This window comes from Notolabrus celidotus, chromosome 7 (genome assembly GCF_009762535.1).
Source record: "Notolabrus celidotus isolate fNotCel1 chromosome 7, fNotCel1.pri, whole genome shotgun sequence".
Lineage (NCBI taxonomy): Eukaryota > Metazoa > Chordata > Actinopteri > Labriformes > Labridae > Notolabrus > Notolabrus celidotus.
The window spans coordinates 7,424,319-7,449,373 of record NC_048278.1 but is presented as its reverse complement, the minus strand read 5'-3'; the positions used below and the strand labels follow the sequence as shown (position 1 = coordinate 7,449,373).

Genomic DNA, 25,055 nt, shown 5'->3' with positions numbered 1-25,055 from the left:
TATATCCCTAAAATGTTCCTGAAATAAAATGAGTGGATTCATGTCAAAAACTTTCATCAATGTTGTCCCCCGGAAACTCTAATGGACTCCCTACTGGCTCTTGATCCTGAACAAAAGCAGCTAATTTCTAGCATCTACAGATTAATAATTCTACCATTACCAGCCCAGCGTCCTGCCCCAGGGATTCTTGGGAGCAGGAGCTCAGAACAACGCTTCCTGATGTTTATTGGCAACAAGTTTTACTTTTGATTCACTCCTCAATCTGTGGAAGGTACGGCCTCCTGCAGTGTAAAGTTGTGCACAAAGCTCACCACACTCATTTGAGACTATCTCGGATTTACCCCAATGTGACTGACTCATGTAAGAGGTGCAAACAATCCCCAGCCGACCATTCTCATATGTTCTGGTTCTGTCCCAGGCTTGCCACATTCTGGTCCGAAATATTCAAAGCGCTTAGCACAGCATATAATATAACTATCACTCCTGAACCTTTCTTGGCCTTGTTTGGTGCCCCCCTGCAGCCTATTACCTCTAAAGTCCTGCAGACTGTTCTTGCCTTTACCACCCTCTTGGCCAGGCGACTTATACTCCTCAAATGGAAACACCCTCAACCTCCATCTCATAACAGATGGGTGAAAGAGTTGTTACTGTCTATTAGACTTGAAAAGCTCAGGTTTTTCCTCAATGGTTCCTCAAACTCATTCGAAAAGACTTCCTCTCTTAAATCATATTGAATCTTTGACTTCCCTGCCTGATTGTGACGACATTTTGATTTTTATTTATTTATTTTCTTTCGTCTAGTTTTTTTTTATTTTGGGTCTGATTCGCTTATTTTCCTTATCTGTGTATTTGTTATATGTATTCTGTATTGTTTACACCAGGGGTTCCCAAAGTGTGGGTCGGGACCCCCTGGGGGGTCACGAGACACAAATGGGGGGGTCCTGAGATGTCTTCCAGAATGTTTGTTTTTGTAATTGATCTTAAAATAGTTCATTTTACCCATTATTGTAAAAATATCGACAAAAATAGCAGCTGAACTTGAAATAAAACCTTGAAATAGAAAATGTAATGAGTTTTCTGCCTTTCTTTGTTGCCAGATGACTCCTAAGTTTAGGGTTAGCGAACAGTTAATTATCGAAAGCATCAGTAGTAGTAGGTTAATTCATAACGGCACAGGAAACACAGACACATGCTCATATAGGTAGAGTCATTTTCTGCAGACCAGCTAAATGAAGACACATTAAATCACTGTGAGGGACAGAGGGGGTGGCGACTCTTTGGCATCAATATTCTAGGGGTCACAGGCTGAAAAGTTTGGGAACCCCTGGTTTACACGATATTTTTAGAAGTACAATGAGAGTGGGGTGGGTCTGTGGGAGGGAAAAAAGAATGGGAAAAATGGGAAGAATGGAAGTCCTCTCTACCACATTGTACTGTCGTTTTGCTACCTGTGAAACTGCTTCCAATAAATAAAGTTATTGAAAATAAAACTTTCATCATCACGGTTCATCTACTAGACTTTGGCTGTGTCTTTATCTCTTGCTTTTGCTCTTGCAAGAAAATCTATTCGTAGAGAAGCTTAAGTACTTTTTGATCCAATTAATGGATATTTAACTGAAAGTACATCATTTTAAACATGCAATATTAAAAAGTATTCAATTAACTGTATTTTTTATATCTCTGCATAAGATATTTTTTTCTTTGTGGGTCAAATTTAAGAAAATTCTTCACCATCATGCAAGTTGTAGGTGATGTTTCCTGAAGCACTGGGGGCAATGATGATGGGAAGCATGACGAAGCTGAACATAAGCAGAAAGATGACAAAGTTGAGCATCACAAGGAAGCGCAGGAAGGAGAAGTACGAGAGGATTCCTGTGCCGAACATCCCTGTAATAGAAATGAGAGAAATGCACTTAAAAGTACATTTTCTTTGCAGCAGAATAACTTTTACTCATGCCAGGATAAATCAATGAATGTATCTGAGGCTCAAGATGCAGTTTTGATCCCTCACCCTCAATCAGGTGTATGTCTCCCCTCCAGAGCTTCAGGGAGTTCAGCCATTCTTGGGCATCATCCCCAAACCTCCTCAGATACCTGCGGGTGCTTCGCCTTAGATGGCTCCAGCTGCTGAGCTCTTTAGCCTCCTCCAGACGCTGTGTGCTAAAAATAATACAGGTGAACACATTGTTGGTAAAGGGGAACATTTTCAAACCATCAATAGAAAAATATCAGCAAGCAAAACAATTCAAGACATCCGTTTAACATCCTTTATCAAGAGGTTTATAGATATATTGTGATAACATCTTTCCTACTTGTCCCTGCGTTTCTCAGCCATGGTCCTGGCCAGTTCCCTGATGGGTCTCTGCTCTGTCAGACCCTTCAGTCTCTCCTCACGTTTCTTGAAAGTGTTGATGCCCCATTTCCCACTGCCAGTAGAGCCAAGTCTGGCTCTTGAGATGCTTCTCCGCTTGGTTCCGGTGGTTGATGACTTCCTGCGGTACAGCAGAGACTGGTAGCTAGGGAGCTGATCCAACAGCGGGTTACTGGTGACTCTTCCACTCCGATCAGTGTAGAAGACTTTAAAAGACAGAAGGAAACATGATTGGATTTTAATTATGAGTTTAATATTGTTTCACTCAATTCCTACTGTTATTACAGTCCCAGTTTTCTGCTGAAACTGGGACTGGTGCTGAAGTTTATCATGTAAGTCTTTGTGAAAAATGCTGATATTGATCCGAGGCAGAACATTTTACAAAGAGAAATATAAGACATTTAAAAAACTTAGACATTAACTAAAATCCAGAATGTTTCATTATTTCATACACTGTTGTAAGATAGTTATTGCAGTGTTGTTAATTCAAGTTGCAATCCCGATATCAACCGTATCAACTCATACTTCTTTTCTTTTTCCTTGCAGGTCTAAAATGTGTACAAGTGATTTTCACTGTAGTGTTCATAAAATCATGAGCAAGTAAGACAACCTATCAATAAAGAAGTTCTTTGTGTCTTAGTTCAAATTTTAGTCACTTTTTAAATATATACTCTTATTTTAAATCATTATAGACATGTATAATATCTATTCAGTTATTTTTTTCTTTAGTTGTGGATCATTTCAGTTTTCATTTAGTTATTAATTAGATCTTATCATTTTTTTATGAACTTTGTTTATTAGAACTTTTTTGACAGAATTTGAAAATTGTGTTAAACACTTGTAATCGACAATGTCATATAACAATAAAAATAAGACAATACAATTATTAAATAATAGCAAGAATATGAAAATAAATTAATACATCAAAAAATAATAATAAAGATAAATAATCAATACAAAAAAACAGAAATACCGAAATTCACCACAATAACAACAATACAAAAAAAACAAATGAATTATTACACATATATAGATTGTATCATTTTATGATTTTTACAGATTACCTCTCACTTAGCATTTTAATATTTTATTCTGTTTTACTTTGCTGTATACTGTTAGTGTAGAATCTTAGTTCATTTTACTGGTTTAATCTTTTAGTGTTTCTTTATCTATTATACTTTGGTGAGTTTTAACATTATTCTACCTCCAGTGTTTCATTAAGATATCATGACAGTGTTTCCCCAGTTTGTTCAGCAACTTATTTTTTCTTTCTAACTTCTTTTTATTACCTTTTCTTTTTTTTTTGCATATATCAGGTTCTTAACCTTACATATGGATTGTGGTGTGGGTTTGGGAGTCACGTACGGTGGCCCTGAAGTGAAAATAACAACGACAAATCAGAAAACACTTCAACATTAACCAAATCGGTAGTGTTTTCTGATTTGCAGTTGTGATTTGTATTTCAGGGCCATTGTAGTCAGGGCTGGGGGTCATCTTATTTATTTCATTATTGTATATTTAATTCTAATGTATTCTATTTATTTTTTTGAGCATTTTTTTATGCACAGCACTTTGTGTTACAATATCATTGTATGAAAAGTGCTTTACAACTAAAGTCTGATTGATTGATTTAATTTCTTCATAACTTAAACAACATTCTAATACCTTGAATATGACTAGATTTCACTAATGTCAGGTGGATTGCTCCTCCAGAAAAGATAACATTATAGCAGAGGGTCATATCCCAGAAAACTGACTGAACTCCTGGTTTCTCAGCCACCTACTCATCTCCATTGGGAAATAGAGCTGAAGTTAAAATGTTGAAACATCAGAAAGAGAATATTTTAGCCCACGGCGAGCTACATCAACAAGTAAAGTAAGGTTTCTAATGTGAACAACATTAGAAACTACTTACTTGTGTTCCTCTTGTTGTGTTTACCCAACATGAGACAAAACCAAAAGACAGACTCCGCTTGTAAAAATGCAAACAACAGAGTTTCGATACAGTTACGGTAAACAAACAAAGCCAAACACGATCCTTTTACGGTGAAACTTGTCTTTAACTAAAGTAATAATGTCTTTAAATCATTAACCAGCAGGTCAAAGCTGTTAGCTCAGAGTTATCAGATGTTTGATTCGAGTTTGAAGCTAGCATTACAAGCTCGTATGCTAGTCCTGAAGTAAAGCGTTAACAACCTGACCCATTATAGTCAAAATATCACACACAAACACACACTAACTTTACCTGAGTCGACCTCCATAGTTCCCTTTCTTTATATAATGAACTTTCTATGTGTGGTGTAATATTACAGTGAGCTAACAGTGGACTTAGCAGACTTCGTCAACAGGGAGTTGACTGTCCGCTGTCAGGAAGACTTCACAGCTTTTCCCAGAGACAACTTCCTGAACGGGAAACAGAGAGCAGCTCAGACCTACACTCAGCGTTTATTATAACACTTCAGCTTTTATTTCCTCTGTCTGACTTGTTTTCGTTTTTTATAAAAGGCTTTATAATTAAACAAGCTTGAACGAATTAGCACTTTATTCGTAAGACTTTATGTAATGTAATTCGATCCCTGTTTGATAACAAATACATTCACTGCATTTCACTAGTTTAAAAGCATGTTTTATTTTTAAAATCTAAAATAGTAATTTTTAAGAGTGAATAACTTTATGTCTTATTTTTATGGTCTTAAATTATTTTTGAATTCACTTTTTTTTTGTTTTATAATTTATTTCTACTAATTAATGTAATTTAATTCAACCTTTTCAGTTTCTACTTTTTCCCTGCATTTTACTGCTGTGAAAATAGTTATATTTAAGCTATATTGCGACGTTTGAACAGTGCTTCGAATCCCTTGAATATAAAGTTCTGTCAGATCATTAAAGCTCCTGTAAGGAACTTTAAGTTTGTGTCAGTTTGGCACCTCCATTGGACAAATCAGTTTACCTCTTAACTCTTGGATAGTTTTGCCCTGCACATGTTGGGTGGTATTTTTTAACAAAAATTCTCATCACAGTACGTTTTAAAAGTCAAATGCATCGCTTAAATGTATAGAAAGTGTACATATACTGTATGTTATATTTTATATTTACCTTTAATATAATTGTATTCTAACACTGTAAGAGCATTGTAGATTCCTGTCAATTATTGTAAGCTGCTGTAACAAAAGAATTTCCCCCCAATGCGGGATTAATAAAAGTATATTATCTTATCTTATTTTATCTTATCTTATCTTATCTTTATTATCTTATCATTGAGAACCTTTGCTGGGGGAAAATGTAAAACAAAAAGCTGGAGGCAGCTTGTTGCTTAATGTCTGGTTTGCTTTTATAAGTAATAAAGACACATCAGTTGATTAATTTGAATAACATTATTTCCGCCTTTTTCATAACCAGTTAAAATCTCCTTACAGGAGCTTTAAAACATCTATCTATCTATCTATCTATCTATCTATCTATCTATCTATCTATCTATCTATCTATCTATCTATCTATCTATCTATCTATCTATCTATCTATCTGTAAATCTATCTATTTATCCATCCATCCGTGGTTCTGGCTTTTTACATCAACAGTCAGTAATCACTGATACAGGTATAACTTACAGTACACTGTACATCAGAGACATATTGACAATGAGATAGTTGTCTTTGAGGGGTTGGATTGTTGTTACACCAATAAAAGTGTCAATATGGTATTTACATGACCTGTTTCAAGGCAGTGGACTTTAAACCTTGTGAATTAGTTGAGCTCATGCTTCCTGGTAGCCAGACAGTCCTTCTGTTTTATCTCAGTGGTTGTGCTTCTCGTGCTGATTCACAGGTTACTCCTCTGCCTTACTCTGTGTGGTCTTGAAAAGACAGAAGCGATTTTTTAGTGGGGGATCCTACAGCATTTTGTCAGGATTTCTGTCACTATCACAACACATCAACCAGGTAAGGGGCGTTCATTTAGCAGAAGAATGCAGCAGGATTATAAGGTGTTAATTTGTAAATGTTTAACAGCATCTATCCAGGTTGAGGTTGCCCTTCTTCCAGTTCTCCATTGTAGTTTTCTATTAGTTTTTAATCAGACTGTCTGTACTGCTATCCTTCAGTGGCTTTGTGTCACACCCACACATTGAGGTGACTATCAGTATTAGAAACCAAACCTCATGTATGAATTAATGATGACCAGATGAGGATGGAACCAAAGGATTAAATTTCACATGATTCCCTCTGACAATGCAGCTGTAACTCTGAGACCCAGAGGGATGGTCCACGCTACGTTGTAGTTAATCTGGCAACTTTAGCCAAGACACAACATGAAGAGGAGGCATGTGCTTTTATTTTTCCTATGAACTCAGTATTATTGTAATATTATAGACACTCATGTATTTTTCAGTGAATTGCTGGAGGTGGACTATACCAGCATCAACACACTGAAGAGTGGCTGCAACAGGTTAAGCTACAGGATCGTTGTTGTTTTCACGGAACAGTGAAAGCTTTAGTTTAAAGGATCTGATGACAAGTTACAGCAACGGGGGAATCTACAACCCTGCCTACCATGACAGCGAGACTCTGGAAATTGATAGAAGGTTAGTGATTCCAAACATGTGATTTATAAATAATGTGTCAGAGTGAGAAGTGAGTGTTGGACAAGCAGGCAACTGTGTAGATGTGCTCTGCTCATGGTGGATCAAGATAGGGTGAGATTGAATTTTAAAATAAGGGATTGAATCTCATCCTGTCTTAATGTTGTGTCTTTGTAAATAATAAAGACTACGGACAAGACCTGCTCTATGTGGAAAGCATCTTGTGATAACACAGGTTTGGAATTGATGTTATTTAAGTAATAAAGTGTTGTAATGGAAACATTTATTGCAGTTTGTTCCTCTAGCCTTTTGGTCACCCTTTGTATGTGCAGTGACCTTTGCTGTGACCGTTTGCATGTTCTGTTTTGCATGGGTCTCATTTGATAATGATGCTTTCAACAATAGTGCTGTCTAGTCCTGGCTATAGAACGATTTCAACCAATTGGACTTATCATCTGGAGGAGGAACTCATGACTTTAGACACGCACACTGTACTATAAGATCAGCTTAGTTTCATCTTAGGTTTGTCACTCTCAGCAGACTGCACAGCACTCTGAATAACCATCACCTTCTTTGCAAAGACTACAGGAAAGTTTGGTGTTTCAAGTCATTATTTCAGACCTTACCCAATTAAAATGTCTACGACAGGTTAACAGTTAAAAAAAAACCAATGGAAACTTTAAGATTAGTTTATTGATGCATTGATGTTGACTCAAACTTCAAACTAAACTTCCTTGAAGGAAACTTAATCCTCACCCACAAAAAGAGAGAAATTCCTCCATACAACGAAAGTCCCAACATGTACCTCTGAGACTTCTATAATTACTCAACTCAACTTTGTTTATATAGCACCTTTCATACATATAAACATGCAGCCCAAAGTGTTTCACAGAATAACAGAGACAGAAAACAACAGCAATGGTAAAATTACAAATGGCATGATTATAAATGAAATACTTAAAAATAAGATAAATCAATACAGTAACATTAATAAAATATAAGTAAGAGTGAAAAGGAAAGTTAAAAATAAGGTAGCGTTAACAAGATCAGATGAATATCAGAAATAAATAGATAAATAAATAATTAATTAAATAAGATAAATAAATGGTAAAGAATTGATTAGAATAATAATGCAGTCCAGGGCTAAAAATAAATTACTCCAAATTAAAAGCTAGATTAAAAGGGTAAGTCTTAAGTTTACTTTTAAAAACACCCAGAGAGCTCGCTTTTCGGATGTCCAGAGGCAGAGTTCCACAGCTTAAGGGCATAAAAAGAGAAAGCTCCCTGGCCGGTGCTTGTCTGAGAAACATGAGGAACATTTAAAAGGGGAGCATTCGAGGACCTCAGTGATGGAGCTGGAAAATAAAATGAAAGGAGATCTGTGATGTATGGAGGAGCAAGGCTGTTAAGAGCTTTAAAAACAAGTAAAAGTACTTTAAAATCAATTCTAAAAGAAACAGGGAGCCAGTGCAGAGTTTTAAGAAGAGGGGTACTACCTTGAAATCATACACTGCATTTCCAGTTGCTCTATTGAATCACCCAGGTGATTGTAACCATCATAAACACAAGCTGTATGACCTCAATGATTAACACCCACTTGACTCGTTATTTTTAACAATGGTTTCAGGTCTTCCACCAAAAACCGGCACACGAACCCCTATGCCAGGCAAGCCCATGGCTTGGGGAGTGAAAGGGCAGACACGCATTACTCATCGGCTGCACAGCCCGGCAGTGACAGAGCTGAAGACAGAGTACCCTGGGGGGGATGGCAGGAGGGGAGCTGGAGGGGGAGGGAGAGCATACCCATGGGCCTCATCTCAACGCGTCCTGGGAGTCCTTCAAGGCAGCATGACCTCAGTGAGTGGATAATATGAAATTAACAAAGCAATTTTAGTTCTGTTTACATTTTGATATCTATATTACATCCTGCCATAATGAAGCCACATTGGTTGGTCCTGACTACTTTACTTGTTATTGCCTCCAGGGTTTTGCAACACTGTGAAAAATACTCTAATTTTATTCTACCAAGTATATTTGTTTAATATCTAGTCAAAATATCTTAAACTTAATTTAACTCACATTGACCTTACAAGTCCTGACATGTTTTCTCATTACATCAGTTTAGTCCTTAATTTTGGATTGTAATTTATGAAATAGGGTTTATTTCTTGATATGGCGGCTCAGTTTGGCTTATATCAAGTGTTAATAGATGTTTTGACATACGAGTAGACAAATATATTTTTTGAGATTTGAGTTTGTTGCTGTGAAAATGACACCTCCATTGATATTTCGACTGTGCTCTACCTTCTCCATCTTTTTAGATCACAGTTCGTTCCAAATCCTTCCCGACAACCGAAGAGATCAATCACCTGCAATTCGACTTCCTTCTACAGCTTCAGGTAATAGTTAAACTAATCCTTTCATAGATTGCAATCCTTCTTTTCACAGCCTGTAAACCCCTGCTCATTGGTTCACTGTCTTAATCGCTGCCTCTTGGGCTGATGTTATCATGCATTACACAAAGTTAACTGCTCTGAAAATTCGATATCGTAAATCCATATTAAAAACAAGTCGACCTTCCACCTTAATAACCAATCTACTTAGCAAACTCTAACTAGATAATTATTTATGGAGGCCATACGGCAATCAGTGACAGAGAACGGACCAGGAAGTAGTCAAATGACATAAATCAAGTGAGAGTTTTTTTTTTTTTTCTAGGAAACAGCACCTCCATCCAAAGGGCAAACTCTAAAGGTTGTGTTCATGTTTTCCCCCAAGGGTATTTTTCCTAAATCTGTTCAATTTATGATGATATGTCAAGCTCCAGATCATTTTTCAACTTTATTGGGGTCATTCGTGTCCTGAAGTTTCAAAGGCTACTTATGTCACAAAGATTTGGTGAGGGCTATTTTAGCAGTTCAAAGTGCAAAACAGCACAGGGATTTTAGATGCAGTTTGGATCAGAAATATGTATAAAGCTTCTGTAGAAGTATCCACTCCACAAGGAAAACATCTATTTTAGAATTTATTGTAGAGCTGGACGATATTGAAAATGATGTTATCACGATAAAATATTTAATATCAGTCGATATTGATAATTATCACGATAAATATCAAATAATTATTTCTTTTAAATTCAAAGGCAGATGTTTGGTCCTGAGTGAAAGTTGAAGAAACCAGACGGTTTGTTAGCTGGTATCTGTATTTAGTTTTCTGATTAGCTTCTTGGATCCATCATTTCTGAAGTAAGTAAGATGTGTAAGTTTTCTTCAGTGTTGCTGTGTTTACATCCGCTCCAAACATCTTTAAGCCATGCCTACCTCTCACCCTGTGACATGATTGGCTGTTCAATGCCTTTTTCTTCTTTTCTCTAATGTCAGGTGGCAACTACAATTTAAGATTAATTATTGCACCTCCCTTTACCAGTGGTTGGGGGATGTAATTACAGGTTCAAATATACCAAACTTTTATTGAACATTTGTTATACTTATATTGAAAAAAATTATATCACGATAATTATCATTATCAAATTATCGCCCAGCCATTGATTAAGGGTATAGGTTCAATACCATAATCTAGTGTAAGTGTGTGGCTTCAACATACTTCCCCAAGAAAACATTTTACTTGCTAAGACATAAATAAAAAGAAGCTTCTAAGGTGTCCTTTGAGTTCCTGTACAGGACTGTCTGTATGCATTAACTTTAGTGCCCCTTTAAAGTGAGATCACTCCTCTCTTTGCTGATCTTCTCCTGTACATGTGTATGAAGTGTTTCCTAGTAAAAATGTTTTAATCTGCTTTATTTTAACAGTCAAAGGTATCACTAATGTTGATTATAAAGCTAAAGCTAAAGCAGTTGTGATTTGCTTCAGTTAAATTGTAGTATAGTTTAGTTGATACATTTCATATCAGTGTGGCAGCATCACCAGAAATTATCAAATCAATAGTTTGCAAGTAAACCTGAGGCATTCCCATATTTTGTGATTAATTCCTACCAGCAAATGGTAACACGCTAGCACACTAAACTAGGGCACTGAATATGGTTAACGCTATTCATCTCACAGAGCCTGTAACACTGCTACAACTCTTGCTTTTAATAAATCAACCTTGATAACACTGTAATTGGGAACTACATGCAGCATTACCATGCTATGTGTAACAGTATTCACTCAACTGTGTAGCCACAGGCTTAGCACAGTCCAGTAAGTATGTCAGGCTGCAGCGCTAATAGCATGCAGTATCGCAGGATTCATTTAGAGTGCAGATAATATGGACAGTAGTGTATCACATCCACATAAAGTCATAAAGTACAACGCACTTCAATCAGCTACACTTTGAGTCAGCATATTTGCAAACAGTAGTTAATCAGGAATATGTAAAGAGATTGAATTAAATCTCTGTATCTGTTGTGACTACTGTCTTTTCCCTCTGAAGTTGGGCTCAAGTTGGGAAGCTCATACTCATATGCCTACTTCAAAATAGCTGGCTTTCAGACCATAATCATTCCACCCTCTCCTCGATTAAACAACAAAACAAAGGACAGTGCAGTCATAACCACCTGCTCTAAGTTTTTATTTATATAAATATTAAGCCAATAAAACGTGTGACATTATCCTTCTTTCTTTGTTTTTCATACAGGGAACATGACAATGAGATGGAGGGGAGCAACGATGAGAAGGATGAGCATGTTTCCCAGCGCTGATCCTTCCCATCAAGCTCTCACAGAGGATGTCATCAGGAATGAGATTGAGAATGGTAAACCCCTGTGACTGGTTTGTTATTAGTGCAATATTGTGTAACCTGATCTGCATCCTGTATTGTAGCTTGTGTTAAGATTAAAGAGAGGACTTGTGATTTTGTGTTGACAGAGGAGCAGAACCTGGTGAAGGAACTTGTTGCTCAGTCAACACGGGACAGAATTCGAGCCATTCGAGACCTTCCAATGAGCTTCGAGGAGAAAAAACACATCAGGTGGGTTTTGTCTGAGGAGCAGTAAAAAAAGACAACTTCCTTGTCAGTGTCTCAGCACTGGTTAATCATTACACCCAGCTGAGAGCTGTAAAATAAGGAGTCTGAACAGGCGTCCAAAGACAAGGTTCTGTTGCAAAATAGTTCACTGGAGGAAAAGTTACAAAGATGTGAGCAAACACCGAACACACTACTCTCTTGTTACATGGACATGTCTCGATGAACATACAGTATCTCACAAAAGTGAGTACACCCCTCACATTTATTCTAAAGATGATGCACAAGAAAGTCCGCAGACAGTTTGCTAAAGACAGCAGACTAAGAACATGGATTACTGGAACCATGTCTTGTGTTCTGACAAAACCACGATAAACTTATTTGGTTCAGATGGTGTCAAGCATGTGTGGCAGAAACCAGGTGAGGAGTACAAAGACAAGTGCATCTTGCCTACAGTCAAGCATGGTGGTGGGAGTGTCATGGTCTGGGTCTGCATGAGTGCTGCCGGCACTGGGGAGCTACAGTTCATTAAGGGAACCATGAATGCCAACATGTACTGTGACATACTGAAGAGACAGAGTATGATCCCTTCCCTTCAGAAACTGGGCCACAGGGCAGTATTCCAACATGATAACAACCCCAAACACACCTCCAAGACGACCACTGCCTTGCTAAAGAAGCTGAGGGTGAGGGTGATGGAGTGGCCAAGCATGTCTCCAGACCTATACCCTATTGAGCATCTGTGGGGCATCCTCAAACGGAAGGTGGAGGAGCGCAAGGTCTCTAACATCCATCAGTTCTGTGATGTCGTCATGGAGGAGTGGAAGAGAATTCCAGTGGCAACATGTGAAGCTCTGGTGAACTCCATGCCCAAGAGGGTTAAGGCAGTGCTGGAAAATAATAGTGGCCACACAAAATATTGACACTTTGGGCCCAATTTGGACATTTTCACTTAGGTGTGTTCTCACTTTTGTTGCCGGTTGTTTAGACATTAATGGCTGTGTGTTGAGTTATTTTGAGGGGACAGTAAATTTACACTGTCATACAAGCTGTACACTGACTACTTTACATTGTATCAAATTGTCATTTCTTCAGTGTTGCCCCATGAAAATATATAATTAAATATGTGCAGAAATGTGAGGGGTGTACTCACTTTGGTGAGATACTGTACAACTGAAGTTAAGTCCAAAGCCTTTCAGGCAGACTGAAATGGTAGCTCCTCTAACCATCTAACTCTATAGTAGTTGTAGTTTAATGTCATAGTCAACTGAAATAATGTCATATATTACCTCCACAGGAGCCAAGTGTTGGCATTTAAATCTGCAGAACAATCACGCCACTTCACATGCTTTGCAGAGTGCTCTGAGAGAGTGTCCTTGGTGAGTATTCAACCTATCATGAAATAAAATGCTTGAAGTGTTACCATCTCAATGTAACCCAGTTTTCTATAAAAGCTGTTCTGTCAGTCTTTCCGTAGGTGTGGTTATGGTATCAATTCGACCAGGCAGACCCTGGTGCTGTGGCAGGGGATTATGAAAGAGATTGGCGGCAAATTCGGCACCAGTGTCCTCTCCTATTTCTTGTTCCTCAAGTGGCTCCTCTTTTTCAACATTTTTTCCTTTCTTGTCAACTTTTGTTTTATCACCATCCCAATGCTTGTGGATGACCACTCACCAAATGTCCCTCCAAATGTGACCTTCAGAGGACTGGAGCTACTGACTGGAGCTGTAAGTGGAGGCTCTTGTTACATAATATATACATTTACCTTTGTTTTTTTGAAAGACACAACTGCCAAAATAAAATCTTAAAACAGTGGATAAAAATCAAAAAGTTTAGATTTTAACTCTTAAAAGTACAGTGTGTATAAATGGGAATATTTGGCAATATATACAGTAGCAGTCAGATTCTAGATTGAAATGCTCGCTTGCTCACCCCTCCTGATGGTGAGGTGATGGTGGCCTTCGAGGACAAGAAGCTCCTGCTATGCATGATGAGTATGATCCTCTTTTTGTCAAGTTTCTACCATCAAAATCGTCCACCAATACAAATTCAAGACAACACATCATTTCAGTGGTCACTTATTAGTTTTTCTCAGTTGCTTTGGTACATTTCTCGAATCATCCTCGACATTTGCAAAACAGTAAGTGCATTTCTCAAAACAATTCGTACAAATAGCAAAACACCATGGATTACCTGCAAAAGCCAGAATCTTACTCAAAATCCTTAGTTCATCTCTTAAAAGTAAATATCAGTGTCAATGAACATGTCAGTACCATCAGAATGACAACTCCTTGTGTCATTGTGTACGGATAAGACAGTCACATTACTTAGTCATGTTGTCAATACAACAGTGTACTCTGGAGGGACGTTCTGATGTAAACTATGGCTAAAGTTTTGATGACAGTAATTGTAAATTGTAAGTTACACCTTAGTGTATTGTGGCTCTTATCTCATCAGGAACGTGCATATGTCCTCTGCCTCTTCCTCTGTTTTGCCTCCCAACTCCTCCACCATGCAGCCTTGTTCAATTCCTTGTCCTTCCATTGTCAGACATTGTAACATTGTGTTGTGCTCCGGCTATATATAAACTTGCCAGTTGAGTGTTCATGAAATGCACCTTTGAGCTATTTCAGAAAACTGGTTGATCATTGGTTGATCTAATGCTTCACACATTTCCCTTGGTTAGAGAAAGTCAAGATTCACCTGGGAGCAATTTACCAATTCAGGACAGAGTTAGAAAAAAAGTCTGATTGAAATGTACAGAAATATGACTGACATATTCTGACACCATGTTCAACCATTTTGCATGTGAAGACGTATGCGATGAACTAATGCCTAAATGTTGTGTAGGGTGAGACTTTCCAACAGAGACCCATTATAATACATTTTGATCAACATGACATAAGCAGTTGATAATGCAGGAAACAGCAGAGAATTGTAGATAAACTTTCGCATGGATGTACCATAGCATTTGCAACTTGTTCAAAGAAATTAGAAACTGCCTTTTTAATGTGCACAAGTGACGCAATGATGTGAAGATTGAACAAGTAGTTTTGAGAATTTCAATTCTGATCTGAGAAATGTACCAAAGCGATTGAGAAAAACTGATGGCAGCTTCTAGAAGGAGACCCGCTCCTATGTAGATTTAAAGGCTCATTCTAAGTTAACAGAAACAAAAAAAGATTAATATTCAGGTGATTATAATTTAACATAAACATACTTACAAATATTATATTACATTTATTCCAAGTCTGTTCAGCTTAATGCTGCTAAATAATACACACTGTACCTTTAAGATAAAACCTGCTGTTACAAGTCGGCACAGCAATTCTATAAGCAGATTTGCGTCATTGTTTTGGAGCAGCTTCTTGCATTGTCACAAAGTGTTCAAAATCAAAATGCTTCACTCATTATTTGTACAAAATGTACAACAGCTAAGTCAACATATCTGAATGACTACAAGTTTCCCATTGCATAAGTGTGTTTTAAATATTTCCAGGGCTTTTTCAACCACACAACCATGTATTATGGAGGCTACAGCAATGGAACCCTGGGGAGTCTTGTTGATTACAACATGCAGTTGGCATACTTCTTCACTATTGCAATCTACATGGTGCTGTGTGGAATAGCACTTATCTTTGGGTCAGTGTCAGAGCTAATTACTTCAAGTGTAGATCACATATATAAGATCTGAGCTTACTGTACACGTCCTTGAATTCATCTGTCTTTTTTTTTAAATCTGATTGCAGCATGGCCAGCTCATTTAAGAAAAACTATATTCTAGCAGACCCAGTTTCAAACAGTGCATGGCAGCTTCTGTGCAGCTGGGATTTCAGTATCACCAATGAGCGAGCAGTGAGACAGCGCAAGAACAATCTGCGTGTCCAACTCAAGGTGACATTTTCTCGATTACCAACCCACTTTAGACACAAAGTAAGGAGAGGCTTTTAAACCATCCTACAAATACGTCTCAGCATATCATTTGTAAGCATATTTAAATGACATTTTTTTAATGTATGTAACATCTCTGTCATTTTCATCTCACTTTGCTAAACTTGGTTTGAACTACAAACATCATTCATCAATAAGCGCCTTCAAAATGTTATCAATTTGTAATCAAGAATCAACCTCCCTAATTACATTTTTTATCATTTTTAATCACTCCATTTTCCATCTCTTCAGGAGTCTTTGTCAGAAAAGGCCCAGATGGAACTGCTCACTCTCTCTGAGAAGCTAAAGCACTTTGGGGTTCATCTTGGGTCCTGGGTCCTTTCCACCAGTTTGGCTGCTGGCTGTGCAACAAGCATCTATTATCTCTGCGAATATGAACAGCAGGTACACATGATGGACATATCTTAGAGAAAAGTGTTGTTGAAGTAGCAGATCTCTCTGTATGCATGCTCGGAGAAACTGAAAACACATTACAACATGTTGGAAAATTAGGTCTTGAAGATACCTTATCAGCAGGTGTCATAAGCAACAACTAACTGACAGTATTTCATCATGTCATTTACCGTCACTGCCGGGTCTGAGTCATTTTATTGCACATGGCTGTTATCTAACATTATCTCGCTCTGAATTCAATCTGTTATCTGTACAGATGACTACGGATGTGACCGACTGGTCTCTGTCTGAGGAGGCAAAGACTCTTCTGCTGCCCTTTGTTGTGTCACTGATGAATCTAGTGGTGCCGCTCTTCTACTCCCTCTTCAACAAGTTTGAGCACTACTCCAGCCAGCGCAAACAGATCTATGCTCTGGTAGTGAGGTTAGAACAAACTTTTTTTTTTATAAATATATATTTTTTTTGGGGGGGGGCTTTTTTGCCTTTATTGGATAGGACAGCTGAAGAGAGGCAGGAAATGTGGGGAGTAGAGAGTGGGGGAAGACCATAGCTGTCCTAGCCAACAGCTACAGTGTTCCCGCCTGTCAATCAAGTAAGCTGTGCCTCTCATTGGAAGACTCGTAATCTCAATATCTTTGAAATTGCCGCGTTAGAAAAAAATTCACCCCCGTACAGTGTGTGCTGATCCAGAAATGCGCTATCCAGACTGCACTCGTCTTTTGAACCAGGCTTTAAACATGTTAATTTTTAGGACTATAACCTCTATACGTGGGACGCTTAGACCGCTAGGCCACCAGCGCCCCAGCACAAACTATTTTATAAGAACAAGTTAGCATTGTGTAAAAAAACATACAAGATCATGGAAGTAATTTTGTTTCCTTTTGAAGTATCATTTTGGTAGATTGATAAATTGAATTGCCAAGATATTGATGGAAATCAGTACCCCTTAGTTTATATATATACTCCTTGATTATAACGGTAGACCTATGTGTTAGTTAGCTTAGCTTAGCTAGCTTGGCATAAATTCTGGAAACTTCAGAAATAGGGAAGCTGTATTCAAAAATTAGCACAGCTTTGTTATATTGTACTTCCCATCTGCTCAGCCTGTTTAAATAGGTAGCTAAAAAAAATACACCAGGATTATTTAGTGAACTATTTCTCAGAAGAACTACTCCAAAAGGTCCAATCCAATCCACTTTATTTATATAACACATTTAAAAAAAACAATCAAGTTTAGCAAAGTTCTGCACAGTGAGGTAAAATAAGTTAGAACACACAGAACATAAAACGCTGTCAGAAAATGAAATAGGATAAAGTAAAAGAATCATGATAAAACAAATAAAACACTTAAAAAGAATAAAAACACAGCTCAGTTGTTTTTAATATTTTTTTTAACAAAGTATAAATGATTTACACATGTTTATTTGTAAAATTATAAGGTGCTATGACAGGTAGAAATTATTACCCCTAAAGAAAGGGAGAAATTAAGGCTTTAAGTCCCTGTCAGCTCTAGAGTTGCCACCTATCCCATTTTTCCCAGAATTTTTCTCTTTTTTTCACCAGCTTTCCCATGAAAATAAAAATCTCTCCAGGGACAAAATTTGTCCCGTTTTTTGGGAAAAATGCAAAAACCTAATTTGATTTCCTTCGTTCTGTAGTTTAGAAAGGTCCCCCGTGCTGCTGCAGCTATTTAAAATTGTCCTGTCTATGCGTATGTCACACGCGTGCGCCCTAGCGCTCAAAACGGCTCAAGCAGGGAGGGAAACTTGACCGAAGAGAGACAGCCAGCTGAATGAGCGACGTACTCCGCGCTGAGGTCTTCTTTTCACCAACTTTTGGCAAATGGGAGGGTAGACCACTGACGAGGAAGGAGATGGAGCAAATACATGCAAGCCACCAGCACGAAAAAAACAATATACTAGTTAAAATCCTGACTGGGTGACACTGTCAGAGTGTGAATGAGTACGGCCATCCCAGGGAGACACATGCGTTTAGTGTCCGGCGACAATCTCTGTAATATATGAAGGGAAAAACGCACTGGAAATCCATGCAAAAACAAAAAAGCATCGAGCTGTGGTATCAAACAAACAAAAACAGGCAGCCATTGCAACTTTTATGACCAAAAAAGGTTCACTGGAAGAAGACAAGATTGCAGTGGCAGAGCTTCCTAGTGTCCTATGCCTGAATTTTATGTTCATTTGGTCAGTCTGAACTGGTAACAATGGCTGAGCCCTCCGCCCCAAACAATTGGTCGAGTGTCCCTTTTTTTCACAAATCCAAGGTGGCAACCTTAGTCAGCCCGTATGCTAACTAAGCTAACCAGCTTCTCACCACAGCATCATATCTGTGGTACATTATTTAGAGTTATCAGCATTCCTTTCTGACTCTGTGAAGAAAAACAAATAGCTACATGTAAAAAAAATGTAAAGATATATTTTAATCCACTTAGAATGTCTGAAATATTTTTGTCTTTTCCACTTACAGAAACGTGTTCCTTAAGATGTCCATTTTGGGTGTCTTGTGTTATCACTGGATGCATGTGGTGCCTGAAAAGTTTTCGGTAGGACTGACGTTATCCTTTGATGCTACTTTTAAACACACAAATGTTGTGATTTATTGACTTCCTTTCTTCTCCACAGTGCTGGGAGTCCATAGTGGGACAGTCTTTGTACCGTCTGGTCATTTTTGATTTCCTTTTTCTTTTGTTGGGATCCTTCTTTGGGGAGTTTCTTAGCAAGTGAGTAACAGACTTCCAGGTTGTCACTATTCTTTAAAGTGACAGAAAAAACCCTCAAAATGTAAATTATGTCATTTCTTTATCAGTGTGATTGGGACCAGATTAATAACTCGTCTTGGGGTTCCAGAGTTTGACGTAGCACGAAATGTCCTCGAGCTTATCTACGCACAGACTCTGGCCTGGTAAGAACACACATTCATCCACTATGGTCTAAGTTTGACTCTATTACAGTAATAGTTAGCTCATATTTTTTCTTTTTCTTTTACCTTCTCCAGGATTGGGATCTACTTTGCTCCTCTGCTGCCAGTCATCCAGATTCTGAAATTTTTCATCTTGTTTTACGTAAAGAAGGTAAATCCAGGTTTATAAGAAGCCTAAAGGTGACTGCAAAGTGAACTGCTCTGGTGACACAGAGCCATTGGCAGATACAATGCCATGGCTGCCTTAGCTGGTAAATGTACCTTTAAGGGCTCATGTTACGCTCTATATGCACCTGGTTTAATAATTGATTGAAATCTTTTCACCACGATGACTCAATGATGTATTTTGGAAAAAGAGAAAAAAAGGCCGGGTTTGGATTTATGGATTTAACTTTGGTTGCTTTGAACAAGTCAGGGTCGGTCATTCAGATCGGGGTAATGGATCAAATGAATGCATAGGACTGGTTATTTGACCCATGCTGGACCTGCTGCTGTTACATGTTTAATGAACACGATGAATGACCTCTGTAGCGATGCTATTCAAGGCTCTGATGAGATCCTCATGGTCTCTTCTGGAGGGTAAACAGATATGATGTTTAAGCTCACGTTAGGATGGATTGTAAGAATATAGAGGGAAGGTGTGTTTCTGATCATGTGGTATCCTTTTTTAATCACCCTCCAGGAAAGCCTGATACAGAACTGCCAGCCTCCACGGCGGTCAGGAAGAGCAGCTCAGATGCAAACTATCTTCATCAGCCTCCTCTTCTTCCCTTGTTTTGTGGGAGCCTTGTCCATGGTTGCATACACTGCTTGGAGGTGTGAGCACACGATGAATACAACATTTAAAAGATCATAACCTTTGGAAGACGAAATCTGAATACCAATGTTCGTCAGTTGACACATTTTTATGAAACTAAATCTCACTCTTGTTTTGTTCACCTTCTCTTGTGTAGCCTCAGTCCCTCAGAGACGTGCGGTCCTTTTCGAGGTCTCAACAACACCTTCAGTGTGGTTGGAGAGTGGATGGATTATCTCGAGGTAATCCAAGATTATGAATGGGCCATCTGGATCTATGAAAAAATCATCAGAAGTGAAGTCTTCTACTTTATCGTCACAATTTTCATCATGTAAGTGAACAGTGAAGGTGCTATGTTATATTGAAGATACATCATTAACTAAAAGTACTAAGTTAAATTTATATTAGTTTGAAGCACATTGATACTTTTAATGTTGAACAAATAATCTCACTTATTGAACGATTAAAAAGCTCTTCTGAGCTTTCAGTTGCATCATATGATCCTCATGGTTAGATTCAACTTATTAACTACAGTCTTTAGATCTTTCATTTCATAAAAAGGCCCTGAAAGTGGAGGTTGGAGTGGAGTGCAGTTCATTACTAATTCGGAAACTGCATTAAAAAACAATTTAACCCTGTAAGCCTGAACCATCAAATAATTCAAATTCTTTGAAAATGGAGTGTTTGTTGGACCTTCAGACAAATTAAAAAAAAAAAAAATTAAATAGCAATTTTCATATAAAACTTTTAATTTGTATCATATTTGATACATCAGGCATTTTGGTGTACTTTGGTTTTACTCAAAGTTTCTTATTTTTTAAACAAACTAAAACATAAAGAAACATTTTTTTTAGCCTATCAAACTTTGAATTTCCTTCAAATTTTTCCCAAATTAATTTCAAACCTTTTTTTCTTCTCCATATTGCACGACAACGTCATACATATTTTGTAGCAAAAAAAAACTAGTTTATTATATATGTTTTCTCTGAATTGTTCAATTTTTAGTGAGCAAAAGACATTTACTTGGGAGCCATTCAAACATTCAACTAGTCATCAATCATCCTGATACAGCAGGTTGCATATATAAAAATACAATATATGTTATAAATATCTCAATTTATACTCTAAATATACCTGGTTGTGTCATGTAAACATGTTCTTAAATAAAACAAGTATGTTGCTATATGGAATGCATAATGTATGACATTTAGTAAAATTATGATTGACAGGTCTGCAAATAAATACCTGCTGTATTAATTTTAATACACACATTTTCAACACTATTTGACTATAAATTAAGTAATGAAATTTTAATTAGTTTTACATTGCGTCAATCCAGTAACTATTCCTCTTGAAGTTTCAGGAACAATTTGAAAGTTTTTGTTGTCCAAACTTTTCAAAATTGTCAAAAATATCCCTGAAAAACCTCGAGTGGGTCACTGATCCACAGCTGCCATTTTGGATGTCTCAAGTGACCTCCTTCTGGTGCATGAATTACTCACACCTGGTGGATTATCTGTGCACTGCATGCATCTGATTGTATACATCAGGTTTTTTCTGAAAAAATATATCACACTGCTGATGTAGAGGTCTCAAAAACTGATGTATCAAATATGATATGCTTGACGTTATAGGGTTAAATCTCAACATCTATGGCAATACATCCGAGACATGTCTTACAAGAGACATCTCTGACAAACAAGTGTGTGAACAGTAGACTAAATGGTATTATTACTGACCTTACCTTCTCCACTACTAGTTAAGTCAGTCATCAAAGGCAATGATGTGAACAAAACAAAAGATGTCATGTATTTTGTTGCCTGTAAGGTGCACAAGATGTAAGCACTCGTTGTGTAATTGAATGCGTCACACAAAGTAACCATGGTGGGTTTTTAAGCAACATATAAATTTAGCGTAGTTTGTCTCTGCCTATTGAAATTGAACTTCTAATACAGACGGATACAGACAATAGCAATGTTTGCAAAGAGAGTGTGGCTGTGTGTGGATTTCTTCCACTGTTTGTCTTCATGTAAATTGTGTTTGAAATACATAATACATAGAACATAATGTCTTCCTGTTCAGGGTCAACATGTACATCTTTTGGCAAATCACTCAAGGCCGCAAGCAGCTTATTGTTCGACTGAGACAACAGATTGTGAATGTGAGTGTGGTTAATCTATATTTTTAATCTATATTTTTTGTCTGTTTGAGGTTTCATCTTGTTCTCTTTTAATATGTCTGTTTATCCTTTGACTGCATTGATTTTGATTTGTTTTTATTTGATGTCTTTATTTCGAACACGTAAAAGTAAAATTAAAAAAAACACCATACAAGTAGAAAAGAAGAAATAGTTATACAAACATAAAAAAACCAAAAAGAAATAGTCCTCCTTGTACCTCATGAAAATCATTTCTTTATACGTCTTCTTGAACTGGATTATGTTCTGACATTGCTGTAGCTCCATATTGAGACTGTTCCATAGTTTTACACCACCGATTGAAATACAAAAACTTCTCCTTGTGGTCCAAACACTCACCATCTTTATTCTTAACTTCCCTCTTAAGTTATAACCCCCCCTCTCTTTCAAAGAACAATCTTTGAATATTTCCTGGAAGGAGATTTTTCCTTGCCTTATACACAATGTGTGCAGTTTTAAAATCTACAAGGTCAAATACTTTAAATGCATTACAAATATAAATCCACTAATGTCTATTTTTCCCTCCTTCTCTATTCTTCCATTTTTATGTTCTTTCCTCCCACCAGGAAGGGAAAGACAAATCTTTCTTGTTAGAGAAGCTCCAGAATCTGCAGAAATGTCAGCCTAATAAAAAATCAAAGCAGAAGAATCAGAAAAAGGTTTGTTGAGGAAATTCTTTTATCCTTATTCTCTTTGTTCCCTGAGATTTGTTATCAGCCTCACCGCATACTTTCTCTTGTTCTTTCAGCACGCCAACCGGAATCCTGATGGCAGCTCATCAGGTGGTCAGTCCAGCTCTAACGCCATGGTTCAAGCTTTACTCGCTCGGCAGCGGCTTGAAGAGGAGGAAGAGAGACACAGTGCTGGTGGAGTGTCTGTTCCATCTGACATCTCCTCCAGTAGTCTGGTTCAGGGCATGTTGGCTCGTCAGAGAGCAGAGGCTTCAGAGAGGGGAGAATACTACAGCACAACAGGTTTCACTGAAAACCCCTTAAACACATCCACCGCTGTTACACAGGCGATGCAAGCCAGACAAAGAGCAGGCGAGTACGGAACAGAGGAGGTAGACGGCCTGTCGTCTTCTGTGTCGAGTGTGATGATGCAGGTCATGCAGGCCAGGCAAAGAGCAGAGGAAGAGGACAGATCTCAGTGGGCCCCTGCTCCTCAGCAAAACACAGCTCCTGCAGGATCCAGCGCTCTCATACAGGCCATGCTGGCACGGCAACAAGCCCAGAACGAGTACGATGATGGTTACTGAGCAAAGAGTCAGACATAGGAACTTTGTCACTCAAACATGATTTAGAATCACTGAAATTCCATAAATCAAGAGACTCAGACCAGCTGTACATAAAAGTGTTGAGCTTCTGTAGCAGGACTAGGAGAGAGAGTGCGGGTCCACCTTTCTCCTTTTTCATACATATATTTTAATAGTATATTTCTATGACAGAGTATAAGCGTTGTAACATAAATTAAAATAGTGCATAAGAAGCTGCAGGCCCTACAGTGCCATTTCAAATGTAAGAAGGTTGTTAATTCTGTATTCTCTGTGAAATGTGAATGAACACCAAATACAAATAAAGGAAATATATAAGCATATTACTGACTACTCCCCAGTACATTGTGAGAAGTTATATTTGAAACAGAGATAAAGTGTGCCACAATAATCCAGTGACAGAAAGCATCACTACAGTCAGCACCTTTCATGGAATCATTTAAAAGCTTGCAGTCTATTAAATCAACACTGCCCTCTATTGGGACAGTCCACACAATGACAAAGATTAGATAGAGAGCTGCAGGTGAAGGAAGATAACAAGTCTTCTTTCTTCAGTAATAAGAGAGATTATTTATCTGTTGACATTTTTTAAGTTCTACTGCAGGACATAACATTTCTGTCATTTTCCAGGTACATCTTTCCTCCTCAGATAACTGAAAATGTGTGTGTGAGGGGAACTCAGTTTGGCCACTCAGAGTTTGTGAGATAATCATCACAGTGCAGTCAGGTGTGTGTTTCTGCTCGCCCCTGATTGGGAGCAGGTGTGGAAAACGTATATACTCTTGAGGTCCAGTTCCCTGTGCTGACTCATTAGTGCAACATCTGAGGAAGTGAGAGGTTGCTCCTTGGGCTTTCAGTGTAGTAAGCAACATATTTGTCTTTGGCGTGTTATCTTTCGCTCGCCAGTTCCTTAAAATAAATGTGATTTTTTTTTGACACCGCAGCTGTTTTCAAAACCGTCTACTATACTAGCAGTACGTACTGATTTGGCCAAAATTCAGTATGTAGTATGTAGTATGTGAAAAAGAAAAAAATCTGCAGTATGCCAAAACTCCCCGGATGTTGTACTGATTTGGGAAAATTTCATAGTATGCATCGGACCAGTCTGCCTCGTGTACTGTTTCCCATACTGCACTGCGCTCGTTCCACTTTTTATTTTTTCTTGTTTTTTGACAGTTTTTGATGTGCTGTGAAAACTATTAAATTACATAAAAAACACTTCTTAACATTTTAAATAGTGTCTGCTAAAGAAGCAGTTTCTCTATCGGCCTCGACGTTGTTTACTTACGATTTCCGAAACCGGAAATCCAGTGACATCTGGCCCAGCATACTGCAGCTCAGATCCAACAGAACAGTCAGACTACATACTAAATTCAAACAAAAATAGTACGTAGCAGGCAGTACCTACTGCATACTTAATTTGAAGGTGGTATGTAGCAGGCCATTTCGAAAACAGCCTTTGGTGTCTTTTCAACCTCAGCCTTTTCGTGTCTGGCCTCTTTTGCCGCCTTTCTGTTTTGTACACACAGATATTCCTGAGTTTGGTGTCCTGTGGTTTTGTTCCTCTTTTTTTGAGCTTTTTTCGTTTGGGTAGCCTT

The 25,055-nt window shown here is 37.9% G+C and overlaps 2 protein-coding genes across 2 annotated transcripts in view; one reads left to right on the top strand and one right to left on the bottom strand.

Annotated features, from left to right (window-relative positions):
• Positions 1-4,788, bottom strand: part of nomo (nodal modulator) — a 30,553-nt gene extending 25,765 nt beyond the window's left edge. The window contains 4 exon segments of the mRNA XM_034686823.1: positions 1,732-1,887; positions 2,012-2,160; positions 2,313-2,577; positions 4,617-4,788. Coding sequence (XP_034542714.1) covers positions 1,732-1,887; positions 2,012-2,160; positions 2,313-2,577; positions 4,617-4,632 — 586 coding nt within the window. The 5' untranslated portion in view covers positions 4,633-4,788.
• On the top strand, positions 4,235-23,780 carry tmc5 (transmembrane channel like 5). The gene is made up of 22 exons (XM_034686821.1): positions 4,235-4,383; positions 6,197-6,309; positions 6,758-6,950; positions 8,575-8,804; positions 9,269-9,346; positions 11,584-11,700; positions 11,814-11,916; positions 13,208-13,289; positions 13,377-13,637; positions 15,410-15,552; positions 15,660-15,804; positions 16,093-16,245; positions 16,511-16,677; positions 18,739-18,814; positions 18,894-18,991; positions 19,078-19,173; positions 19,267-19,342; positions 19,874-20,007; positions 20,145-20,318; positions 22,070-22,148; positions 22,751-22,843; positions 22,933-23,780. The coding sequence occupies exons 3-22, from the start codon at positions 6,877-6,879 to the stop codon at positions 23,440-23,442; spliced, it is 2,889 nt and encodes a 962-aa protein (XP_034542712.1). The 5' UTR covers positions 4,235-4,383; positions 6,197-6,309; positions 6,758-6,876; the 3' UTR covers positions 23,443-23,780.
• Positions 23,781-25,055: the final 1,275 nt, after the last annotated feature.

Coding starts and splice junctions, on each gene's coding strand:
- tmc5 (XM_034686821.1), top strand. CDS start 6,877: ATGACAAGTTACAGCAACGGGGGAATCTACAACCCTGCCTACCATGAC. Junction 16,678..18,738: donor ATCTATGCTCTGGTAGTGAG/GTTAGAACAAAC, acceptor TTCCACTTACAG/AAACGTGTTCCTTAAGATGT. Junction 20,319..22,069: donor ATCGTCACAATTTTCATCAT/GTAAGTGAACAG, acceptor CTTCCTGTTCAG/GGTCAACATGTACATCTTTT.